Genomic DNA, 24,993 nt, shown 5'->3' with positions numbered 1-24,993 from the left:
AAGTATAGGTACTGAAAAAAAAAAAAAAAAGATATAATTTTATATATATATATATATATATATATATATATATAAAAATTATATCAGTGAATCCCTAGTAGAATTCCTGCCATGGCCCAATAATAAAAGCATCATGGCCGGTGGCATGTGTACACCCCCAGCAGGTATCAGTGCAACCATTGATTATACCCCGTCGCTTCAAGCGCTCTGCACATGGATCACACTTCAGAGAGCATAGCCTGTGTGAAGGAGCCCTTACATTTTTATGATGCATCTGCTAACTTGAGAGCTCTGGCTCAGCCGGAAAGGCAGAACGCGGGGGGGTCATGTTCCTTCTCTGCAGCATGCAGACAGGGGACAGGCTTTTCTACTTAGGTTGCGGCTGCTTTCTAAAGTAAAGAAACTCAGACTTTGCACGCCCATTTTTTCACCTTTTGGAACGTTCTGCGCTTGTCCTGTTTTTTTTTTTTTCTGTGGCCCTCCAGCTGTTGCGGAACTACAAGTCCTATGAGGCAATGCAAGGCTAACAGTTGCACAACTCATAAAAGCAGGGGCATGATGGGACTTGTAGTTCTGAAACAGCTGGGGGGGGGGGGGGGACACAGGTTGAGCACCCATGATCTACAGCAGGGTTATGCAATTAGCGGACCTTCAGCTGTTGCAAATCTACAAGTCCCATCATGCCTCTGCTTCTGGGTGACATGCTTGTGGCTGTCAGAGTCTTGCTATGCTTCATGGGACTTGTAGTTCTGCAACAGCTGGAGGTCCACTAATTGCATATCTCTGGTCTACAGCATATACAAGCCCTGCGAGCTGCCCAGAGACAAGCGTGCATGATTATGCGCCAATTGTTATGGGGGGGGGGGGTAGGGTGGGGGTTGTTCTTCCACAATCATCTTGGTTCTAGGGACAGTACCAGCTCAGCTACAGCTTGTGGTTCCCGAACGACACAAGCCACAAGCAAAATGAAGAAACTTTAGAAGGTTTAGCTTGTGTTTCATAACATTTTTACATCAAAAACGTACTTCCAGCCTTTAGGTGAATCAGAAACGAAGGGAACAACATTGTGTACATTTGTCTGGATGAGCGATTCGGCCATCGCACAGTTCTGGTAGGAAATCATAGTGAACCGTGGATAAGGTAGAAGAGCGGTAGCACAGCTTCCCTTCCCGTTTTGTGGTCCGCAGAACAGTGGGAGGCAAAAGGATCGGAACGGGAGGACTGCGCCTCCTCTCCGCCATTAGCTGGACGATTGGTTTTCCGCAGCCTCCGGCTCTGTTCCCTGCTTGTCTTTGCTTCGCTCCTCCTCCTCCTCGCCCTGCTTGTCCTTGCTGCGCTCTTCCTCCTCCTCGCCCTGCTTGTCCTTGCTGCGCTCTTCCTCCTCCTCCTCCTCGTCCTCCTGCGGGTAGAGGTCGGGGTATTTCTGCATGCACTCCTGCATGGCCCGGAACTGGTCTAGGCAGTCTGAGCCCTTCACCTCCTCTTGGCTGTAGTGGAAGCAGGAGAAGGCCGATTTGAACTGTTCCCCGCAGGGCCCACTGGCCATCCCTCCCAGGCAAGGGCAGCCCCAATTGATGTCTCCATTAGGAAAAATCAAACCTGTGTGGGGGGGGGGGGGGGGGGGACAAAACAAAATGGAAAGTATTAATAGCGTTTACAACTTTGAGGAGAACATGTCACCCACACACCACCGCTCACCTGAACTAAAAGGATGCTGATGGCCAGCATCATTCAACCCACTTCTTCTGAGCCCAGGTCATCCTGGGCCTGCCCCCAGGCTGTGACTGGTCAGTAAAAGGAGAAGCAGCACCGCTAAGAGCTAACACTGCCACTCTGCTCTCTCCTCCTATCAGCATGCTGGACCTGCCCGCAAGCTGTGACTGGACAGTAAGAGAAGAAGCAGCACAGTGATGAGCAGTCACTCTGCTCTCTTGACCTATCAGAATATGAACCGATTAGCTGCTTGTACCGCTTCTCCACTCCAAAAAATTCCCCTTTATTGTATAAAAATGGATATCAAAGCATCACAAATGGGTACAGACTAACTACAGCATTTTACATCAGGCATGGTGCTTAGTCTAAGCACCATGCCTGGTGTAAAACGCGTCAGTGGCTGTACAGTTAGTCTGTACCCATTTGTGATGTTTTGATATCCATTTTTATACAATAAAAAGGTGAATTTTTTGGAGTGCGGCTATTCAGCTATTTATTTTTCCCATCACTCCTGTTGCAAACAGAGCCTGCACCCTGCTTGGTTGTGGAGACAGCTGAATCTAGGAGAGGGAATTACCCGTGAGCGGTGAACTTCTTCATTGTACTGCTTCTTCCCCTAACTCCAGCCCTGCTGTACAGGGACTGCAAGAGGCCGATACCAGGTCACATTCAGGTACTTGCACTGCTTGTATTTATGTATTATTGAAAACAGAGCTGCATTAAAGATGCTGTAAACCAAGTGAAGTAACTGACCTCAGGTGATACACAAGAGATGAAACTAACCCCCCACAGTAAGTTATATTTGTTTATCTGCAGTCTTCTCTTCAGCCGCTCGAAGTCTAGAACTGATCAAGTTTGTCTGAGCTCTCAGAGAACAGGAGGGCAGAGAGCTGAAATTACACTCTGCAGAGCTCAGTGAGGAGACCACTGAGAGCAGATTGGAGGGAAGGGAAAAGAGCTGAGGCTGTCAATCACAGTCTGTGTGCTGGAGCTCCCTCCCCTGTCACCATTTTTCTCTTGGTGTCAGAAAAACTTGTCAGAAGCGATTCAAGCTGATAGCAGTAGAAGGAGGCAGCAGACAGAAATGACACTTATTGTTATGGATTGAGACAAGTACACACTGTAGAGGGATATGCTTTGTTCATATTTCAGGTCTGACACTTACAAATACTTTACATTTCTAGCCTGCAGTGGCACTGTAAATGAACCAGTCCCATTTGATACCCACATCACCAACAACAGGTACCCACCTATCTCATGGGCCCTACAGTAAATAGAATTGGCCTCGCTGATGGCCTTGGCACAGTGCCAGTGCACATCTAGTAATCCCCCCCCCCCCCGACCTAAAGATCAGCAATGCAGCCTCGACCCTCTGCGAGGTCACCGCCCACATTATCCATCCCCTGCTGGGGAGGGGCGGATGACGCTGTGCATACCGTGCCCTGCGTTGCCCCGGAGTAATTCCCAGCGACCCGCTGTTAAGGTTGCCGGTGACATAATGCCCGGCTCCCTGCACAAAGCTCCCTGGAATGCCGGGCCGTGTTTTCAGTCTTTTTTTTTTTCGAGGTCAGTGGCAGCATTAGACAATGTCTTCCACCCCACTGCCCCTCCCGCCCCTGGTACAAGTGACAGGCGGGATGAATCCGACTATTCACATCTCTCAGCCAGCTGCTGCCCGCTTGTGACACCAGGCTTTTCAGACGCAGTCAGAAGTGGCAGACAAATCAATGAGTGATGGCATTAACTCTGCGGAAGCCGGCCCTGGCATCGGAGGCGGTGGGCTCCTACCAACGCACAACAATTAACAGTAAAATGATAACATTGTGTCTCTCGGGATCTCTGTGTACAACCTCCGAGCTCCACACATTCTTCTGCTGTCACTTCATACGTTGTCAGTAGGACCTGAACAATTAAAGATGAATGAGACTCGTGGAGCTCCGCGATTATTAGTACATCACTGAGGCCTTTTCTGAACGCTGGAAACTCGACAGCTAGTAACGGACGTTTAAAAACATCAGTTTTGACGCTTTTTTTCCCATACCACGTTAATGAGCGTTTTTTTAAAGATAACCTCAGGAGACCCTCCCAAATGTCCACAATCTATATAGTATCTCACAAAAGTGAGTACACCCCTCACATTTTTGTAATTATTTCTTTTCATGTGACAACACTGAAGAAATTACACTTTGCTACAATGTAAAGTAGTGAGTGTACAGCTTGTATAACAGTGTCAATTTGCCGTCAACTCAAAACACAGCCATTAATGTCTAAACCGCTGGCAACAAAAGTGAGTACACCCCTAAGTGAAAAATGTCCAAATTGGGCCCAATTAGCCATTTTCCCTCTCTGATGTCATGTGACTTGTTAGCGTTACAAGGTCTCAGGTCTGAATGGGGAGCAGGCGTGTTAAATTTGGTGTTATCGCTCTCACTCTCTCATACTGGTCACTGGAAGTTCAGCATGGCACCTCATGGCAAAGAACTCTCTGAGGATTTGAAAAAAAAGAATTGTTGCTCCACATAAAGATGGCCTAGGCTATAAGAAGACCCTGAAACTGAGCTGCAGCACGGTGGCCAAGACCATACAGCGGTTTAACAGAACAGGTTCCGCTCAGAACAGGCCTCGCCATGGTCCACCAAAGAAGTTGAGGTCACGTGTTCAGCATCATATCCAGAGGTTGTCTTTGGGAAATAGATGTATGAGTGCTGCCAGCATTGCTGCAGAGGTTGTAGGGGTGGGGGGGGTCAGCCTGTCAGTGCTCAGACCATATGCCACACACTGCATCAAATTGTTGTGCATGGCTGTCATCCCAGAAGGAAGCCTCTTCTAAATATGATGCACAAAAAAAGCCCGCAAGAGTTTGCTGAAGACAAGCAGACTAAGGACATGGATTACTGGAACCATGTCCTGTGGTCTGATGAGACCAAGATAAACGTATTTGGTTCAGATGGTGTCAAGCTTTGTGGCGGCAACCAGGTGGAGGAGGACAAAGACAAGTGTGTCTTGCCTATAGTCCAGCATGGTGGTGGGAGTGTCATGGTCTGGGGCTGCATGAGTGCTGCCGGCACTGGGGAGCTACAGATCATTGAGGGAACCATGAATGCCAACATGTACTGTGACATACTGAAGCAGAGCATGATCCCCTCCCTTCGGAGACTTGGCTGCAGGGCAGTATTCCAACAGGATAACGACCCCAAACCCACCTCCAAGATGACTACTGCCTTGCTAAAGAAGCTGAGGGTAAAGGTGATGGACTGGCCAAGCATGTCTCCAGACCTAAACCCTATTCAGCATCTGTGGGGCATCCGCTGATGGAAGATGGAGGAGCGCAAGGTCTCTAACATCCACCAGCTCCGTGATGTCATCATGGAGGAGGGGAAGAGGACTCCAGTGGCAACCTGTGAAGCTCTGGTGACCTTCATGCCCAAGAGGGTTAAGGCAGTGCTGGAAAATAATGGTGGCCACACAAAATACTTTGGGCTCAATTTGGACATTTTCACTTAGGGGTGTACTCATTTTTGTTGCCAGCGGTTTAGGCATGAATGGCTGTGTGTTGAGTTATTTTGAGGGGGCAGCAAATTTACACAGTTATACAAGCTGTACACTCACTACTTTACATTGTAGACAAGTGTCATTTCTTCAGTGATGTCACATGAAAAGATAAAAGAAAATATTTACAGAAATTTGAGGGGTGTACTCACTTTTGTGAGATACTGTAAATTTTATTTGGGTACAGAGTCACACGGCCGCGCAATTGCCAGTTAAAGTAAAGCAGTGCCGTATCGCAAAAAATGGCCAGATCACGAAAGGGGGGGGGGGGGGGGGATCTTTTGGCTCTGTAGTGGTTAAAGTGTAAATTCACCTTCATTTTCCAAAAATCCCCCTATGCAATTCTGTATCCTTGGAATAGTACACACCAGCACTCCTCCCCTTATAAGAGGTGTCTGTCCTCCCATTATGAATGCAGCTGTTGGGGGGCACGGGGCTCTCTACAAAAAATTCTGACCCTCTCATCGCTTAACTAAAGAAAAAGTAAGTGCACTGTCAACATGCAAGAGTGTAAACCGCGTGAAAGAGCCGCTGCTGAGCACAACCCAAATGGGAAGAGCGCACTGCGCACAGGCACAGTTTCAATAGACTTGAGCGACAGCTAGGGGGCGCATTACTGTAGTGTTCAGTCCGACATGCAAAATGTCAAAGGGGGGGAATGAGGACCCAACAGCTGAATGTATAATGGGAGAATGTGCACCAATTACAACAGAAGGAGTGCTGATATGTACTTTACTCTGAGGATACAGTACTGTGCAGGGCGATTTTTGGGGAAATCTTCCAGAAGCTGAACGTACACTTTCCATAAAATACATCGAATCTATAGATGTGCGTCGTACATGATGACCGTCTGGATTTGGATTGAATCGAGAACCGTAAAATCCAAGGCCATAAAATCCTGTGCCCGTAGCTCCTCCCCCTTTAATGAACACGTACAGATAATCCGCGGGTACGTGCTTCCCATACCAGGACATGCATAGAGACATCGCTGACTCGGCATGCTGGGATAATCTGTTTTTTGGATCAGCGTCCATTTGAAATTTAACCCCCCTGAACTGGACTGAATTCTTACAGGAGAACCGATATCTCCGGTCTGGAGGCAGAAGGGACCAATGAATTAATTTATAATCTGGTACCAATGCCAAACTCTGAAGTCTGAGATCTGCATTCCGCCCCTGGACTTTGTGTTCGAAGGAGGAAAAGAGAAAAAAAAAAAAAAAAAGTGTGTTAACGCTGCCCCCTGGAGGCAAAGGCAGGGAACTGAAATGAAAATGGCAAAGTTTGCAACACTATGGGGGAGATTTACTAAAAAAAACTGGTGCACCTGTGCATGGTACCCAATCAGCTTCTTAATTCAGCTTGTTCAATTAATCTTTGACCATAAAACCTGAAAGCTGATTGGTTTCTATGCAGAGTTGCACCAGATTTTGCACTCTTCAGTTTTAGTTTTAGTAAATCAACCCCAGTGATCTAAGATCTGAATGAAGAATTTTTTTGTATTTATAGAGAACCAGCACATGTAGTGCTCAACACAATACACTCAATACCACCCTGCACATATATTTGATGCTAAGCTGTGGAGGTATTATAGGCAACATGGTAGACAAGCTGGAAGACAATGGTTGTAAAAATAATTTACTAAACCATAACATAGCAGTGGAAGGGTTAAAGCTGAAGTATAATGTACAGCATATAATACCTTCCCTTGTCCCCCTCGCCCCCAAATAACTTACAATTACAATGAGTCTTGGGAACAGAACCAACATTTTATGATCAGTTGCTTGAGCATGCACATCAAAAAAAAGGATGTCGGAGATGTGCTCTTTCATACAATGCATGGAAACAAAAAAATAAAAATAATTGATGGCACAGAAAGCTAAAGGCTGTGCGGGCCGCAACAGTATAAATCAGCAGAAGGGACTGATGTCAAACGAAGTAATTTAGGAAATGAAGGTGGGCTCAAGACAGCTGCTGCAGCTATAAAGAGTTATATATATAGCGGGGATGCAAGTTTTCAGGGAATGAGATCAGTTTCATCACAAGAAAGGACTTTCTACAAAGTTCAGTTTTAAGAGAAACCACGCCCCAATACTGAACCATTTATATCAGTCCCCGCCAATGAAGGAGTGTAACATTCCTACCACAGTCATACACAGCAATAGTTTTGTTTGGATGGTGAAAACGAGAACACTCCGTGACAATTTAGGCAAACAACTCATACGTTTCCTTCTTGGAAGATCCATGATGGCTGCTCTCACCAGCAGACAATGACTCCTCTCTTCTTGCTCTTCTGTGCCCTGACTGCACAGGATGATTTCAGGTATGTGGTTGCCCTCTGTGTAGATTGTCATTGGGGCATCAGTGGGAGGAAGGGTGCTCCGTCGTTGGGGGGTCTCACTGCTGGCGTCAGTGGGAAGGCTAGTGCCCAATTCGTGGGCGTCAGTGGGAAGGCTAGTGCCCAATTCGTGGGCGTCAGTGGGAAGGCTAGTGGGTATTAGTGCCTCAAGGGCTGGATAAAGGCAAGCAAAGGGCCTCATCTAGCCCCAGAGCTGCTGCTTGGAGATTACAGCTCTAAACCACGGCCTGGATAAATGAGAACCTACAGACAGAACACCCACACTGCTCTCTGACTCACTCACCATGATCTTCATAGGGATCGTTGGGGTCATCTGCTATCAGCTCTGCGCTGCTTGGGGTGTCATGATCTTCTTTGGTTACAAAAATAATTTTGTCCTTTCCTAAAAGAGATCAGAAAAGATCAATGACATTTTAGAAGGCATTTACATTGACATATCTGAGTACGGAGCGATGTGTGCTTCTCTGGGTATGCGGTGACAACTGTGAACAGACTCCGAAGCATTTTATAAACTATGGGGTCCATGTATCAAAAAAATAAATTAAAAAAATAAAATAAAATAGTGCAATAACACTCAATATACAAAACAAATACAATAAATAGTCTGTGTATCATGTGAGATACAAGTGCTGACAATCCAAGGTGCAGACTTTAAAAACTTCAGTGTTCCAACACCACAAAGACACACCACCTGCTACCAGATAATTAGAACCCCTATTCATATGGCCACTACATGGCGCCAAAGAGCATAGGAAATACAGAGGTATTTTGGTTACTGAATCTCACTTTCCTCTAGACCAGGGATCAGCAATTAGCGGACCTCCAGCTGTTGCAAAACTACAAGTCCCATCATGCCTCTGGGTGTCATGCTTGTGGCTCTAAGAGTCTTGCTATGCCTCATGGGACTTGTAGTTTTGCAACAGCTGGAGGTCCGCTAATTGCATATCCCTGCTCTAGACAATGTTACATTGTATCTCTTGCTACAAAGGCATATGTATTTCTTAATAAATTAGGGATGCACCGATACCATTTTTTTTTTTTTTTTTAATTTCCAATGAATACAGATACTTTTTTTTTGTACTCGCCGATACCAACCACAACTGTTTTGTTTTCTCTTCAGCTGTCAGCAAATGGTACAAAGCATTGAAAAGTTAAATTAAATACATTTTTTATTTTGCGCCTTCTCAATGTAAATGTGTAAATATATGTTAATATATAATGTGTAAAAATATTCACTAACAAAGCAAACAAAAATTAAAAAATGTTTTTTAATTGTTTATCATTTATTAAAAAAAAAAAAAAAAAAAAAAAAAAAAAGCAGGAAAGTAATAATTAAATGGAGAAGAATAGGGAATTAATTAAGGCTGATTCGAGTAAATTAAGGGTTGATAAGGAGTTAAACAGAGGAACATTTGCTCAGCCCTTTGATCTGCAGATTAAGAAACAGAAAGATACAAAAAGAAATAAGTTTTCTTTTTATTTTAGTGTTTCAGAGCTGAGCAATGTTGTTAATAAACATTGCCGGGTGCTTACTTTTCTTTTTTTTTTTTTGATAGCTCCGATTACCGGACTTCAACACTTCAGCTGTCAACAGAGGAGACCCACCGACAGCTCAAAAAACCGAGCCTGAAAGTATCGGTGCATTTGTATGAGTACCAATACTTGTGAAAATGCTCGATATCGGTGCAACCCTACAGTCAATAATTGCTCCCCAATGCTAAGCAATGTGTCAGCGTAACACGTCCAGGTATTTATTGCCCCCTTACGGAGATCACCCCCCCCCCCCCGGCAATTACTTCATCTGCTTTTCTCTTCAAAATGATGGCGCCGTCTTTGTTCAGGCATCATCCAGGGTCACCATCTACTTCCTGGACTGAGATGCCCGCTCGGAGATGACACAATGATGTGATCTCTGGTATCTGTGCAGTTGTATTCACAAATGTCTGACAAGGATTGGTACCTTTGTAATGATAAAAAGTGGAACTCTTCTGAAATATGATCTTATTACGGATCAGGATTTATTTATTCATTAAAGTCACTGACAGCACCATTGCAGGGCACACACTGAAACCCGCCCCCCAGGTCTGTAATGTGGGTGTAGAGGCCTCATATATAGAGATCCACCATAAACTATCCCTGGGAACTGTTATAGAAGATGATCTTAACCACTTGAGTCCCGGCACCATACTAAAGTGACACCAGGATCAGAGGCTCGTTATCTACTGCCCACTCAGGCTAATTCTGACCTTACCCCCCTACATGTAAAAAATCATCTTTATTTATTTTTTGCTAGAAAGTTACTTAGAACTAAGGATGGGCTCAGGCCCGCCCGAGCCCGCCAGAAAGCCGGCACGGCACATCGCTGATCACAGACAGGGAGACATTTCCTAATTTGCGGCTGCACAGATCAGGAAATGTCTCACTGCCTGTGATTAGCGCAGTGCAGTGCTGGCCTTCCTGGCAGGCTCGGGGACGTGTGGTTGCGAACACGCCCAAGCCCACCCTTACTTATAACCCCTAAACACACAAACAATATTATCAAAAGTATTGCGTGACATAAAATATTGCAACAACCACCATTATTATATATATTCTCTAGGGTCTCTACTAAAAATATATATATATATATATATATATATATATATATATATATATATATATATATATATATATATATATATATATATATATATATATATATATATATATATATATATATAATGTTTGGGGGTTCTTAGTAATTATTTTAACAAATGTCAGAAAAAGGTTTACTGTTTAAGTTCCTCATTTACACTACAAAGTCTATTCCTTTGACAAATTGTTACAATGTTTATACTTAAGTTCCACTGTTAAAGAATGTTGTGATTCTTGGCAGACTGCTTGGTTTTTGTATTCCTTTGACAGCCCTGTGGCTTTAGAAGAGCAGAGAATTCTTTGCATATAAAAAAAAAAAATCGTGAAACACTTTTGTCAAGATCGCAACGGGGGAAAAGAAAATAAAAAATTGCGACAACAATTTTTGATGATTAATTGTGCATCTCTAGGGGATGTGTGTGTGTGTGTGTGTGTGTGTGTGTGTGTATGTATATATATATATATATATATATATATATATATATATATATATATATATATATATATATATATATATATATAATATTATTTTTATTTTTTTGTATGTCACATTTTAGCAGCAGCTTTTTAGAAGCAAATTCTTTGGAAGAGACAATTTAATACATTTTAGTGCACACAATATAAAACCAATTTTTTGGATAAAATTTAAAAGATGATGTTACGTCGAGTAAATAGATACCAAACATGTCAAACTTTAAAGTTTGCGTCCACCCGTGGAATGGTCTCAAACGATGGCACCTAAAAAAAAACCTCCATAGGCGTGGTTTTAAAAGCCTTTACAGGTTACCAGTTTAGAGTGCTAGTATTATTTCGGCGATACCCCGGAAGTGGTGCGATCAGTGCCATCTTAAGAGCTTTATAGGCCCCCGGGCAATACAGTGCACTGGGACTCTACCAACGGCAGTAGTTAAGGGAAGGTGGCAGCAGTGGTACTTGGGGGGGGGAGTTTGGCAGCAGTGGTCCTTGGGGGGGGGGTTGGCAGTGGTGATATTTGAGGAAGGGTGGCAACGGTGATGTAGAGGGGGTGGCAGGGGTGGTACTTGATGGGGGGGTGGCAAGCGGTGGTACTTGATGGGGGGTGGCAAGCAGTGGTACTTGAAGGGCGGTGTTGGGGGTGGCAATGCCATCCTCTCCCACCACCACCTGTGCCTCTTACTGATCCTATCCCATCACTGATCTCATCCCTACCAATTACTTCTACAACAGAGGGCACATTGTTTACTTGTTGTTTTCTTCAAATGCAGAGTAGCGCAGGAAGCGTCTGCAATAATTTCTCATGTCCTGCAGCGCTGCTCCCCGGTGGCCCCTCCTCTCTTCTTGTCCATTCCAGATGATGTCACAAGCAAATAGGGATGCACGAGAAGAGAGGAGGGGCCGCCGGGGAGCAGCGCTGCGGGACATGAGAGAGAAATTATTACAGATGCTTCCTGCATCGCAATCTACCTGTCAGGCGCCAGCTGTCGGCGATTGATGGGTAAATTGCTGCGGAACTCCGGGGGGGGGGGGGGGGGGAAATCATCGCACAGCAGATCATATGGGCAGTACATGCCTGGGCGCCTCACACGGGGGGAACAGGCGGGCCCCCCTGAATTGACAGAACTACAGGGCCCCGTGCTGGGGGCCACTGTGCAGGTGGGGCACCCCAGGCAAGTGGGGCCCCCCAGGCAACTACCCATGCGAAAAGACGTCCCTGGGTGCGAACACTGGTTAGACATGCGTGTAGGACTTACGCATGTGGAAGGGGGCGGGGATTTAAATTATGTTTTCATTATTTAAAAAAAAATAATAATAATTGAAATCAACTTTATTGCTGTCACAGGGGATGAAACAACATCTCTTGTGATAGCATGGGCAGTGACAGGTACTCTTTATTGAGACATCTGGGGTCTAGTAGACCTCACATCTCTCATCTGCCCTTAAAGTGGTTATAAAGCCTTAAGTTATTTTAACCTTTATACATTAAAGTGAAAAACCTCCTGTGCTGCAGACCCCCCCCACCCCCCTTTTTCTTACCCGAGCCAGCGACGTGCACGAGCCCAGCCACTGCTCGCTCTCCTCAATGTACAGATTGGCTCCCGCTGCTGTCAATCAATAGCTGCGACACGGGAGGCAGTGGGCGGGGCCGAGTCCCACTTTCTGGGTCAATGGACCCAGCAGCGGGACTCAAGAGCGGGCCCACGCGGGTGCCCCCCTGGAAGCATACAAGTCGCTGATCGCTGCCATTACTAGTATAAAAAAAAATATATAAAAATCCAAAAATACATCCCATAGTTTGTAGACAAATCAATATCCGCTTATTGGGATTTTGTTTTTTTTAACCAAAAACATGTAGCGGAATACATATTGGCCTAAATTGATGAAGATGAAAAAATATATATTTTTTTTTTATTGGATGTGTTTTATAGCAGAAAGTAAATTTTTTTTTTTTTGTTAGTCTTTTTTTGTTTATTGGGCAAAAAATAAAAAAACACAGCGGAGTTGATCGAATACCACCAAAAGAAAGCTCTATTTGGGGGGGGGGGGGGGGGGGAGGGGGGGAGGACATCAATTGTATTTGGGTACAGCGTCGCACGACCGCGCAATTATCACTTAAAGTCGCACAGTGCCGTATCGCAAAAAACGACCTGGTTGTGAAGGGGGGGGGGGGGGGTAAAACTTTCTATGTACATCATCTTTTATAATTTACCAAAATATTAGGTAATATATTGCGTTTGTGCACCACAAAATCAACTTTTGTGTATTATTTTTTAGTGAAATCTTGCGTTTCATAAACCGCTGCACCAATATCACGTGACACAAAAGATTGGAACAAGCGCTATTTTATTCCCCAGGATATCTGCTTTCAGAAAAATCGATCATGTTTTGGGGACTGTCACTAATCTTCAGACCTAAAATGATTTATTTAAACACATAAAACAATAAAAACTGAGAGAAATGTCCCCAGGACTGAAGGGGGTTAACAAAGTCATTCTGGTGACCTGTGACCTCACACCTCAGTTTGGGGGATAAACAGGCAATAAAATTCGTGTCTGATATCATAAGCTGTGTCTCAGCTCCCCCACCTCCCCTGTGGCCCCTTCCCCCCCCCGCTCAGGGGCCCCTCAGAAGCGGCCCTCCGCATGGTGCCCTTGCTCACCCTCCTGCCTGCAGTAGGACATGTCTGCAGCTCTCTCACACACACACACCGGCTCCGCGCACTCTGATGTCGTCATCAGCGGCGACAGGGAAAGAGGACCCCCGGGGCCGGGCTGCCCGCCTCACTGCCTGTACGGGAAAGAGGACCCTCCCCTCCCTGCTGGGGCTGCCCGTTGCTCTGCCTGTACGGGGAGAGTGGGCGGAGTAAAGTAATGTTGTCGGTCTGTTTTGTGCGGTTGCTACACCGGTCATACACAGGGCGGGGGGTGGTGTGGCTCCAGCTGTGTTTTGGGAGGATCCTTCAGTCTCTGCCAGGAGGACGCACTGCGCATGCGCACAACATCCCGACCGGGAGGAAACTTTGTATCAAGTTGTGAGAATCAGGAGAGGGGGAGGGGAAGCTGTGCACAGCCAGAGTGTAAGTGAGGGGGCTGGGGGACTACAACTCCCAGCATGGCATGAGGGGGTGTAGGGGGGATGGGCCATTCTGCTACAGAGACTGCTGTATGTCCATCTGTTACCACATGTCTGTCTGCTTTCCATTTATATGTCTTATATCTACCCTATGTACTATACTACCATTGTATGTCTGTCCTATGTACTATACTGTGTACTGTACTACCATATGTATCACTGTCCTATGTACTATACTATCCTATATCTACCCTATGTACTATACTACCACTATATGTCTGTCCTATGTACTATACTACCAGATGTATCACTGTCCTATGTACTATACTGTCCTATCTTCTCCCTGTGTACTATAATACTGTATGTATCACTGTCCTATGTACTCTACTACCACTATATGACAGTATAGTACATAGGGCAGTCATATAGTGATAGTATAGTACATAAGATATAGGACAGAGATACATATGGTAGTATAGTACACAGGGAGGAGATAGGACAGTCATATAGTGGTAGTATAGTATATAGGACAGTATAGTACATGGGAAAGGGATACATACATATGGTAGTATAGTACACAGGGGGGATATTGTCCTATGTACTAAACTGTTATACTCTGTACAATCGCATAGGGATTTGCTTAATATTTATTCAAGAGGAAAATATTGGATTGTTATGTTTTACATATATGAAAATATTTGCCTTTTTATACGTTTACATGTGTCAGAAGTATGTTATATTTCATGGCAGCTTTAATATGTATGTGTGTTTCTGAGAGTATTGTGATCATCCGTTTTTTGGTGCGGCACACACCGGCATTGATACGCAGGTGACATATAACTTTATTTTCTCCCAGATGTATATGCTGGTTTTTGCCGAGTTCTTCTCAATACATATGTTATGGTTTTATTTTTTATTTTGTGTCATTTTCGCACTTGTGGTCTCATTTTCTTTCTTTTCACACCTAGATATTTACAGTCGCTATCACTTTCTTCCTGTGGTATTTTTGCCGGGTGAAGGGAGGGGGATTTTCTTTTCCTCTCTCTCCCCTTCATCCAATGGTTAATTCCTGAACTTGAGGTGGCCACATGTTTCCCATTGGGATCTAATGACACCCATGATTTACTCATTTGTTTAATGATATGTTTAATTATTTTGTTTATTTGTGTGTGTGTGTGTGTGTGTATATATATATATATATATATATATATATATATATATATATATATATATATATATATATATATATATATATATATATATATATATATGTGTATGTGTGTGTGTGTGTGTGTAACTTTAGCACTCTAGCTATGACTAAGCACCACATCTGGTGTGAAACGCGTCAACACCTGTGAATTTAGTCTGTATTGCTCTGTGACGCATTTATATCCTTTATTTATTTTTTAAAATAAAGGTGAACTTTTTTTGGAGTGCGGATATCCAGCGCTCTACTTCTCTGCAAACAGAGACAGCACCCTGCCTGATTGCGGAGAAGAGGTGATTACTTTGGAGCGGTGTACTCCCATACTATCTTATCACCTCCCTGTGTACTGTACTACCGCATGTATCTGTATCCTATGTACTATACTGTCCTATCTACTATACTACCATATGTATGTCTGTCCTTTGTACTATACTTCTAGATGTATCTCTGTCCTATATATAACCTATGTAATATACTGTCCTATCATACTACCAGATGTATCTCTGTCCTATACTGTCCTATATATGTATCTCTGTCCTATCTACTATACTACCTTTTATATGGCTGTCCTATCTACTATACTTCCAGATGTATCTCTGTCCTATACTGTCCTATATATACCCTATGTACTAGAGCTGCACGATTAATCGCCAAGAATCGTTATCCCATTTTTTTTTTTCCCGTTGCGATCTTGACAAAAGTGTTTCACGATTCTTGCTATGCAGAGGATTCTCTCTGCTCTTTCTGAAGCCACAGCCCTCAAAAGAAAGGAAGAAAAAAAACCAAAAGAAAACGCGCAGTCTGCCAAGAATCACAACATTCTTTAGCAGTGTAACTTAAGTATAAACATTGTAACAATTTGTCAAAGGAAAAAAACTTCTGTGTGTAAATGGGGGGCGTTTAATAATTTAAAGAGGAAGTAAACTCTCCCGCTCTGATGCTTCTTTTCATTTAGTCCATTATAATAAGTAATTATCGGACTATAGCCGCTGTAATCCAGCCCAAATCGCATATTACTTACTGTTTAAAGAAACTTTAAAAAACTTGTTTCCAGGGGTTAGGCAGCGCCATCTTAAGTATTGTTTTCTGAGTCCACAGTGGAGTGTATTGCCGCCCTTACATTGAGCACTTCCTGTACTGTTAACCAAGCCTCCTTCTCAATCCAAAGTTTCTATGTCAACCCTGCTTCCCTGTTCATAGCTGACTTGTTTTATTTCATTGTATTTACTTGTGCCAATTATCTAGTGTTTGCCTGTGTGAGTCTTATCAGCTTCAGCTGATAAGACTGCAGTAATGCTGTCTCCCATGCCCTGTTTTTTTGGTGAATGATTCTACGGTCTCTCTGCGGTCTCCTGGGATATCAGTGGTGTGCTGTAGGAAGTCCTGATAACAGATAGACAAAGTACACAGAGTGTGCCGTAAATCAGGGGAGATCTGGGCATGCTCAGTGACGTCATTCTAAAGAACAAAAAGGATTACAACAATACTAAGCAAGTAATGAGATATCTACAAGCAGTGTTCATTAGGGTTTTTTTATGCTGATTTACATGGGGCAAAGTTGTGGGGGAGAGTTTACAACCACTTTAAACACTAAACCTTTTTCTGACATTTGTTGGTTTCACGTTAAAATAATTTATTTATTTTTTTGCTAGAAAATTACTTGGAACCCCCAAACATTATATATATTTTTTTTATTAGAGACCCTAGACAATAAAATGGTGGTTGTTGCAATATTTTATGTCGCACTGTATTTGCGCAGCGGTCTTTCAAATGCAATTTGTTTTGGAAAAAATGACTTTAATTAATTAAAAAAAAAAAAACTAACCAGTAAAGTTAGCCCAATTTTTTTTGTATAATGTGAAAGATTTTACGCCGCGAGAATGGTGATCTTTTTATTCTAAGCAAAAAAATAGTGATTCTCATTTTGGCCAGAATCGTGCAGCTCTATGTACTATACTACCGTATGTCTGATTTATGTACTATACTGTCATACCTCTCCCCAATGTACTATACTGTCCTATCCCTGCCCTATGTACTGTGTCTATCTTCAGCCAGGTGAACTCTGATTGGCCAGTGTGGTCTATCGCACCCCCCTCCATAGTCTTTGCTGGTCATGTTATAGGGGGACTCCGCTGACTTCCTGTTGTTGGTGTTCTCAGTACACAGATACGATGAGGGAACAACACACCACCGTGAGGACGGAGCCGAAGTCGGGATTCCTGGAGCGTCTCGGCGACACGGCCGGGGGGATGGGGATCGGCCTGATCTCCTTCTGTTTGTCCTTCTACCTTCTCTTCACTAATGAGGTGAGAACCCCCCCCCCCCTCCCCCATACCTGAGGACTGTACAGTCTGCCTCCTTCCGTCGTCCCATAATACTCTCCTGGGCTCAACAGAGGGATCTGATTGGCTGTGGTTTCGCAGAGCAGACCGTTCTTATTTCACTTGGATAAACTAGGGCCATGGGCAGAAAGGCAGAAAAAACAGATCACAGGGCCATGAAGTAGTTGGTGTGTATGAATTATTTCGGAAAAGATATTTAGTGTGACTTGAAAATTGCATGTGCCCAGGAAACGGAGGCAAACTTTATTACCTTATATTTTCCATAGGTGGTGCTTTAAAAGCCCCCCACAAGTTTTTTATTTTTTGATGGACACCGCGCCAGTCCTGAGGAGCTGTGGGCAGGAGTTTTTAGGTGAGGCCGCGGCGGACTAGGCCAAAGCCGCGGCCTCGCCTAAAAACTCCTGCCCGCAGCTCCTCAGGACCGAAGCGGTGCCAGTGCTGGTCCTGGTGGGGAAAAAATATAGATTTGCAGAAATTTTTAATCGATTTGACCTCTCAACTCGATTCAAGATTTAAATCAATATTTTTTTTTTTTCCCCAGCCCTACAATCGGTGCCCATCACTGCCACCCATCGGTGCCCATCAGTGCCGCCTCATCAATGACGGACAAAAATCACACTTTTTTGAAAATTTTATAACAAAAAAAAAAAAAAAAAAAACTTCTTTTTTTTTTTTTTTTAAATTTGGGTCTTTTTACATTTAAAACAAAAAAAATAAAAAATCGCAGAGGTGATCAAATATCACCAAAAGAAAGCTCTATTTGTGAGGGAAAAAAATTATAAAAATTTAATTTGGGTGCAGTGTTGTATGACCGCCCAATTGTCATTCAAAGTGCATCAGCGCTGAAAGCTGAAAATTTGGTCTGGGTAGGAGGCGGGTTTCAGTGCCCAGTAAGCAAGTGGTTAATGGCCCTAGGAATACTGATCTCGCTCCCATGTATGTGGCATACCATGTTTTTTGCATGTAGGGGCTCCTTGACGCTTGTGTTTAGGTTTGTGTTTGTGTGTGTGGTGGTGGGGGGGGGGGGGGGGGGGGTTTATAAGTCCATGGGTGCAAAAAATGTTTTTATTAGGCTAAAGGGAAAAGGTATTTATCAGATTATATTTACTAAAATAATTGCATTTCCATGTTCTGTGTACTGAGGGAGAGCAGATGCAGTGAGCGCAGATGCAGTGAGCGCAGAGTCCCGGGGAGAGCAGATATAGTGAGCGCAGAGTCCCGGGTTTAGTAACACTTTAATTCTTTCCGTGTTATTTTGGATGGAGGAATGTATTTTATGTTGCAGCATTGATGTCCTCACATAGTAACTTTTTTTCCAATGTCTTCTTGCAGGGTCGGGCGGTGCAGACAGCGAAATCCCTGGACGAGGGCCTGTCTGTTGTACTGACGATTGGGAACATCCAAAGAATAGACCCCATGAATGAGGCAAAGCTACTCCATATATCTGGAGTTCTTCAGACATCTACTGTAAGTACCAATGCTGTGAAGACCGAGCAGCAGCAGTGGTTTTATTAAACCCAAAACCAAAAAAAGTATATATTACAGCTTACCAATCATTAGACGTGGTGGCTGCATTCGTTTTTCCTTTTTTTCTTTTTGTCTTTTTTTTCACCTGGTGATCTGGTCAGTAACACACCTCCTGTATTAACGCCCCCCTCACCCCCCACTCTGGATGAAGGAGCGCAAGGGGGTACATTTTGAACAGCAGAATTGTCAGTATGGGGGGGGATCTCCTGGGACCTCTGTGTTTCCCAGGAGACAGCGTGGGGGGGGGGGGGGGTTAGGGGTGCAGCAAGGGGCGTGACTCCTGCGGGAGTCTATTCTATATATTATATATGTAGTATAGTATTGTATGTAGTATTATATATGTAATATATATATTATACAGGTATCTGCACCCCACTCCCCCCTGAAAGGTGCCAATTGTGGCACCAGAGTGGGGGGGGGGGGGGGGATCAAAATGAGCAGAAGTTCCACTTTTCAGTGGAACTCCACTTTAAAATCTGATCATTGTAAGCACCCCTGCCAGTGATATGTGTCAGAACACAACAGCTCAGCAAGATGTCACCGTATAAATAAGGCAGAAGAAAGCCCAATACTCACATATGGTATGAATAAAAGAAAACAGCACTGTATAAGAGTCACGAATCGCAGTCCATGCATGAAGGAGATCCAAATGGCATAGAAGGCAAACAGACAAGCGTTGGCTCCTCCCTACACATTTCGTCATAACTGACGTCCTCAAAATTTCAGCAGGCAAAAAAAAAAAACGAGCGAAAACTGAGTTATCGCCATTTTGTCGATAAGGGAAAAAGGTGCTGAAAATGCAGTGATTGTACCACAATTTTACTGTGCCTATGGTGTGTTTTATTTATTTATTTTTATATAGATTATGTGACAAAAACCGCATCAAAAACATAACACGGGTGCCTTTATTAATGCAGTCTTGCTGTATTTTTAATGTATTTCAATGAGGAGGTGAGTGGTGTTTTTGTATCGCCACAATGGAAGCGCAACGCACCAGTGTGAAGCCATACATAGAATTTAAAGGGATGCTTTTCTCTTGTGCTTTTCTTGTGCTAAAGGTGCCATGATGGCCGACAATAAATTCATATTCATTTAGATTCATGATCTCGATTTAAAAAGTTGAATCTAATGCAATACTATATATTAAAAAATAAATAAAGAAATTTTATATATATATATATATATATATATATATATATATATATATATATATATATGTATTTATTTTTTAATATATAGTATTGCATTAGATTCACCTATTTAAATGAAAATGAATTTATTGTCGTGTGTGTGTGTGTGTGTGTATATGTATATATATATATATATATATATATATATATATATAAATTATGGGTTTCGACACCAAAATTTCCATTTGGTGCACCTCTAGTTTCCTGTGCATTTCTGGCGTATTTTTGGGTTGCCTGCACCTGTATTAAATGGACATGTGACTCAAAAACGCACCAAAAACCCAAATCGCGGTGCGTTTTTTACCTCGATTTTACAGCGATTTCCATTCATTTCAATGGGAAAGCTGAGTTTTTGGTGCAGGACCTTTCAAAAATGTACCATGCCTGTAACTCAGTGGTGTGAAGATTCCTATAGGATTTAAAACATTTTTCTTGCAAGATAAAAATGCAGAAAAACGTATAGGTGTGAAAGGGGCCCCCTAAGGCCTGATTTCCACCTATGGCATTTTAAGTGCTTTTTGCAGACTTGCACTACAGTCCATTTTAACATGGTTCCCTATGGAACACGTTGTGCAGTGCTAATCTGCAAAATGCAAAAAGTACTAAAAATGCCATAGGGTGTGAATCGGGCCTAATGCTGCAAATGCAGGCTGCACACAAAAAAAAAAGGGGATTGAAAACCGGCACCAATATAAACGATCTCGCTACATTGTAATTCCTGCAATGAGGGTTTAATAACACGATTTTATCTTGGTGTTCGGACAAGCTTTACTCCTATAAATTCTTCTATAAACCTCCTAAAATATGTGTGATGTGGTGAATTTGCAATGTTGGAAGGCTGTCAGACATGAGGGGCGTTGGCGCTGATGAGTCATCGGGTCCGGGAGACTGAAATCTGGAATAAAAGTCCTTATGAAAAGGGGGTGGAGATACGGGTTTCTAAACATCGATCGTTAAAGGAAACCTGCGCCAAGAAAAAAGGTTCAATTTTCTCAGGTCCTCCGAAAATGCTAGTTGCTTTGATCCATATGACAGCCAGGCAACTAGTATTTTAATAAGTAAGCATGTCTCCCCCCCCCCTCCCCCTTCTTTTCTTGTTAAAGGTTTGGGCTGCAGGAGAGAAAAGTGAGATCACGATTTGGCAGTGATGCCTGGCACAGTTGCCTGGACCACAAGACTGAGTAAACAGAACAAAGGCATGGCCCCATTGTCTCCCTCTTGGCTCTCCAGCTAGTTGCAGATCCCCCCCCAACTTGCCACAGTGCCTCCAACCTTCCATAGTGGCCCAGAGCACCCCCCCCCAGACTCCCTTAAGGACCTCTCAGCCCCCACGTTGCCTGCCAACCTCCCACAGTGCCCCTTGGTCCTCCGCAATGCACCCTAGCTTGCTAAAGGGCCTCCAGCCCCACCATATTGCCCCCAACAGTGCCCCACACTCCTACGCATTGCCCCTAAAAAAACAAACAAAAAGAAAACACCAGCCTCCTGGATAGACCCCCATCCTCCTCCATGGGCCCCACCCCCCACAGTTGCCTCCAGCTTCCGCCTCATCCCCCTTCAGGGCCACCAAATTTGCTGCAGAGTCCTCTAACCCCCATCAGATCCTCCATCCTCTTCACAGTAACACCCAGCCTCATCCAGAGCCTTCTGGAATTTTAATACATATTTTGTATTCCCATACCTTTTTTTTATTGCATGAGTTTTTGTTTTTTGTTTTTGCTTTTGGGGCATGGGAGGTTTGTAAAGAAATGAAGAGGTTCTGGTCTCAGTTGAGAACCACTGACATATGAGACCTTCTTAACGTGGGGCGTACATAAGCATACCCCTATGGAGGGGAGTTAAAGTGGTTGTAAAAGCTGAAGGTTTTTTGCATGAAGGTAAAAAAAAAAAAAACCTTCAGTGCCCCCCCTCCCCCTCTCAAGCACCCGCAACACTCACCTGAGCCCCTTGCGATCCAGCGATATTCATGATGGCCTCAGCTGGAGCTCATTGGCTCCCACTGCTGTTGATCACGGCCAGCGAGCCAATGAGGAGAGATGGGGGGGGGGGGGGGGCGAGCCATGACTTCATGTGTCTTATGGAAGCATAAAGTAGGGGTCCCCAAACTGCAGCCCTTTGCTTTCCTTTATCCTGCCCTTGGGGCACTTTTCCTCTCACTGATAGCAATGATGGGGCACTTTTCCTCCCACTAATAGCAATGATGGGGCACTATTCCTCAAGCTGACACCAATGATGGGGCACTATTCCTTCCCCTAATACCAAATATGCATTGTTGACTCCCACTGACGCCAGGATAGTTTCTTCTCACAATGGCCACAGTTCAGTCCCCGTAAAGTCTGGAGGACAGTAAACTGGCCCTTTGTTCAGAAAGTTTGGAGACCCCTGGCATAGAGCAACGGCTCGGGAAGCGGTTTTCTCTGGGGGCACTGTTCGAAGGGGAGGAGCCAGGAGCACAGATGATGGGACCCAAAAAGAGGAGGATCGGGGCTGCTCTGTGCAAAAGCATTACACAGAGCAGGTAAGTATAACATGTTTGTTATTTTTAAAATATAAAAAAAAACAAAGCTTTAGTACAACTTTAACTATGGGGGTTCTACAGCTGTTCCGTGGCTGTTCACCCGCACCTGTATTATTATCACATTGGGAGCAGCGGCAGTGTCCATCCAGGCGCTGCATCCCAGTTTACATGAGTGGGGATGCACGGAACACCTTTGCATTCTTGTGCAGGTAACACAGCCCTCCACAGGGGTATGTACAGTATCTCACAAAAGTGAGTACACCCCTCACATTTTTGTAAATGTTTTCTTCTATCTTTTCATGTGACAACACTGAAGAAATGACACTTGTCTACAATGTAAAGTAGTGAGTGTACAGCTTGTATAACAGTGTAAATTTGCTGTCCCCTCAAAATAACTCAACACACAGCCATTAATGTCTAAACCGCTGGGAACAAAAGTGAGTACACCCCTAAGTGAAAATGTCCAAATTGGGTCCAACATTTTGTGTGGCCGCCATTATTTTCCAGCACTGCATTAACCCTCTTGGGCATGGAGGTCACCAGAGCTTCACAGGTTGTCACTGAAGTCCTCTTCCCCTCCTCCATGATGACATCATGGAGCTGGTGGATGTTGGCGACCTTGCGCTCCTCCACCTTTTTTTTTGAGGATGTCCCACAGATGCTCAATAGGGTTTAGGTCTGGAGACATGCTTGGCCAGTCCATCACCTTTACCTTCAGCTTCTTTAGCAAGGCAGTGGTCGTCTTGGAAGTGTGTTTGGGCTCAGTATCATGTTGAAATCCTGCCCTGCGGCCCAGTCTCTGAAGGGAGGGGATCATGCTCTGCTTCAGTATGTCACTCTACATGTTGGCATTCATGGTTCCCTCAATGATCTGTAGCCCCCCAGTGCCGGCAGCACTCATGCAGCCCCAGACCATGACACTCCCATCACCATGCTTGACTGTAGACAAGACACACTTGTCTTTGTACTCCTCACCTGGTTGCTGCCACACACGCTTCACACCATCTGTACCAAATAGGTTTATCTTGGTCTCATCAGACCACAGGACATGGTTCCAGTAATCCATGTCCTTAGTCTGCTTGTCTTCAGCAAACTATTTGCAGGCTTTCTTGTGCATCATCTTTAGAAGAGGCTTCCTTCTGGAACGACAGCCATGCAGACCAATTTGATACATTGTGCAGCGTATGGTCTGAGCACTGACAGGCTGACCCCCCCCCCCCCCCCCCCCACCCCTACAACCTCTACAACAATGCTGGCAGCACTCATACGTCTATTTCCCAAAGACAACCTCTGGATTTGACGCTGAGCATGTGACCTCAACTTCTTTGGTGGACCATGGCGAGGCCTGTTCTGAGGGAAACCTGTCCTGTTAAACCGTTGTATGGTCTTGGCCACCGTGCTGCAGCTCAGTTTCAGGTTCTTGGCAATCTTCTTGTAGCCTAGGCCATCTTTATGTAGAGCAACAATTTTTTTTTTTTTTTTTCAGATCCTCAGAGTTCTTTGCCATGAGGTGCCATGTTGAACTTCCAGTGACCAGTATGAGAGAATGAGAGCGATAACACCAAATTTAACACACCTGCTCCCCATTCACACCTGAGACCTTGTAACACTGGTCACATGATGCAGGGAAGGGAAAATGGCTAATTGGGCCCAATTTGTACATTTTCACTTAAGGGTGTACTCACTTTTGTTGCTAGCGGTTTAGACATTAATGGATGTGTCTTGCGTTATTTTGAGGGGACAGGAAATTTACACTGTTATACAAGCTGTACACTCACTACTTTACATTGTAGACAAAGTGTCATTTCTTCAGTGTTACTATTATATTTACTAAAATGTGAGGGGTGTGCTCACTTTTGTGAGACATTGTATGTATCCTTTTTATATTTATTATAGCTTTGTACTAGCTGTGTGCTGGGTGTTCTGCTTTGAAATGTTTTGTAGGGTCCTCAGACACAATCCCAATCACCTGCAGTCCAGCTTTGTTCTTCTTCTATTTATAATGTTTCAGTTTTTGAAGGCCTGAGATGTCCTGGAAGCTGCTCTCTTTTACTTAGAAAAAAATCGACACAAAAACGAATTTTCGATTTGACATTTCCTGATTTGATGTTCTTTCCTCTGTACATTTGTAAATAATCAGCTTTTGTCCAATTGCAGCCGCTGTTTGACCCAAACTACGGGGTTTCCATACAATGCGTGAAACTGAAGCGCCAGGTGGAGATGTTCCAGTGGGTGGAGCACGAGGAGTCCAAGTAAGAGACAAAAACCTTGTGATGTTCTCTCTGTGAAGGGAAACGGGTGAGAATAAGACCCCTTTCACACTGGGGGCGGTGCGGGCGTTAGTGGTAAAGGGACTCTAGTTTTTCATTTTAGCGCAATTCTAAAGCGTGACATGTTGGGTATCTACC

At 44.0% G+C, this 24,993-nt stretch overlaps 2 protein-coding genes across 3 annotated transcripts in view; one reads left to right on the top strand and one right to left on the bottom strand.

The window, feature by feature from the left end:
- The window catches only part of CHCHD4 (coiled-coil-helix-coiled-coil-helix domain containing 4), a 15,914-nt gene extending 2,363 nt beyond the window's left edge, over positions 1–13,551 (bottom strand). The window contains exons 1-3 of the mRNA XM_077451622.1: positions 13,389–13,551; positions 7,902–8,000; positions 1–1,599 (exon numbers count right to left, since the gene is read on the bottom strand). The exon at positions 1–1,599 is cut by the window's left edge and continues 2,363 nt beyond it. Coding sequence (XP_077307748.1) covers positions 1,241–1,599; positions 7,902–8,000; positions 13,389–13,464 — 534 coding nt within the window. The 5' untranslated portion in view covers positions 13,465–13,551 and the 3' untranslated portion in view covers positions 1–1,240. The remainder of the gene's footprint in view (positions 1,600–7,901; positions 8,001–13,388) is intronic.
- A 20-nt stretch (positions 13,552–13,571) lies between these two features.
- The window catches only part of TMEM43 (transmembrane protein 43), a 38,025-nt gene continuing 26,603 nt past the window's right edge, over positions 13,572–24,993 (top strand). Inside the window, exons 1-5 of one of the 2 annotated variants that reach the window (XM_077451620.1) lie at positions 13,572–13,805; positions 15,219–15,301; positions 17,168–17,314; positions 18,683–18,817; positions 24,743–24,837. In XM_077451620.1, the coding sequence (XP_077307746.1) occupies positions 13,718–13,805; positions 15,219–15,301; positions 17,168–17,314; positions 18,683–18,817; positions 24,743–24,837 (548 nt within the window). In that variant the 5' untranslated portion in view covers positions 13,572–13,717. The remainder of the gene's footprint in view (positions 13,806–15,218; positions 15,302–17,167; positions 17,315–18,682; positions 18,818–24,742; positions 24,838–24,993) is intronic. The other variant, XM_077451621.1, reaches the window with a different exon arrangement.

Source organism: Lithobates pipiens, unplaced genomic scaffold (genome assembly GCF_037356315.1).
Source record: "Lithobates pipiens isolate NorthernLeopardFrog02 unplaced genomic scaffold, aLitPip1_a1.2 Scaffold_23, whole genome shotgun sequence".
Lineage (NCBI taxonomy): Eukaryota > Metazoa > Chordata > Amphibia > Anura > Ranidae > Lithobates > Lithobates pipiens.
Note: the sequence above shows the minus strand (reverse complement) of the source record. Positions and strands in the feature narration are given on the sequence as shown.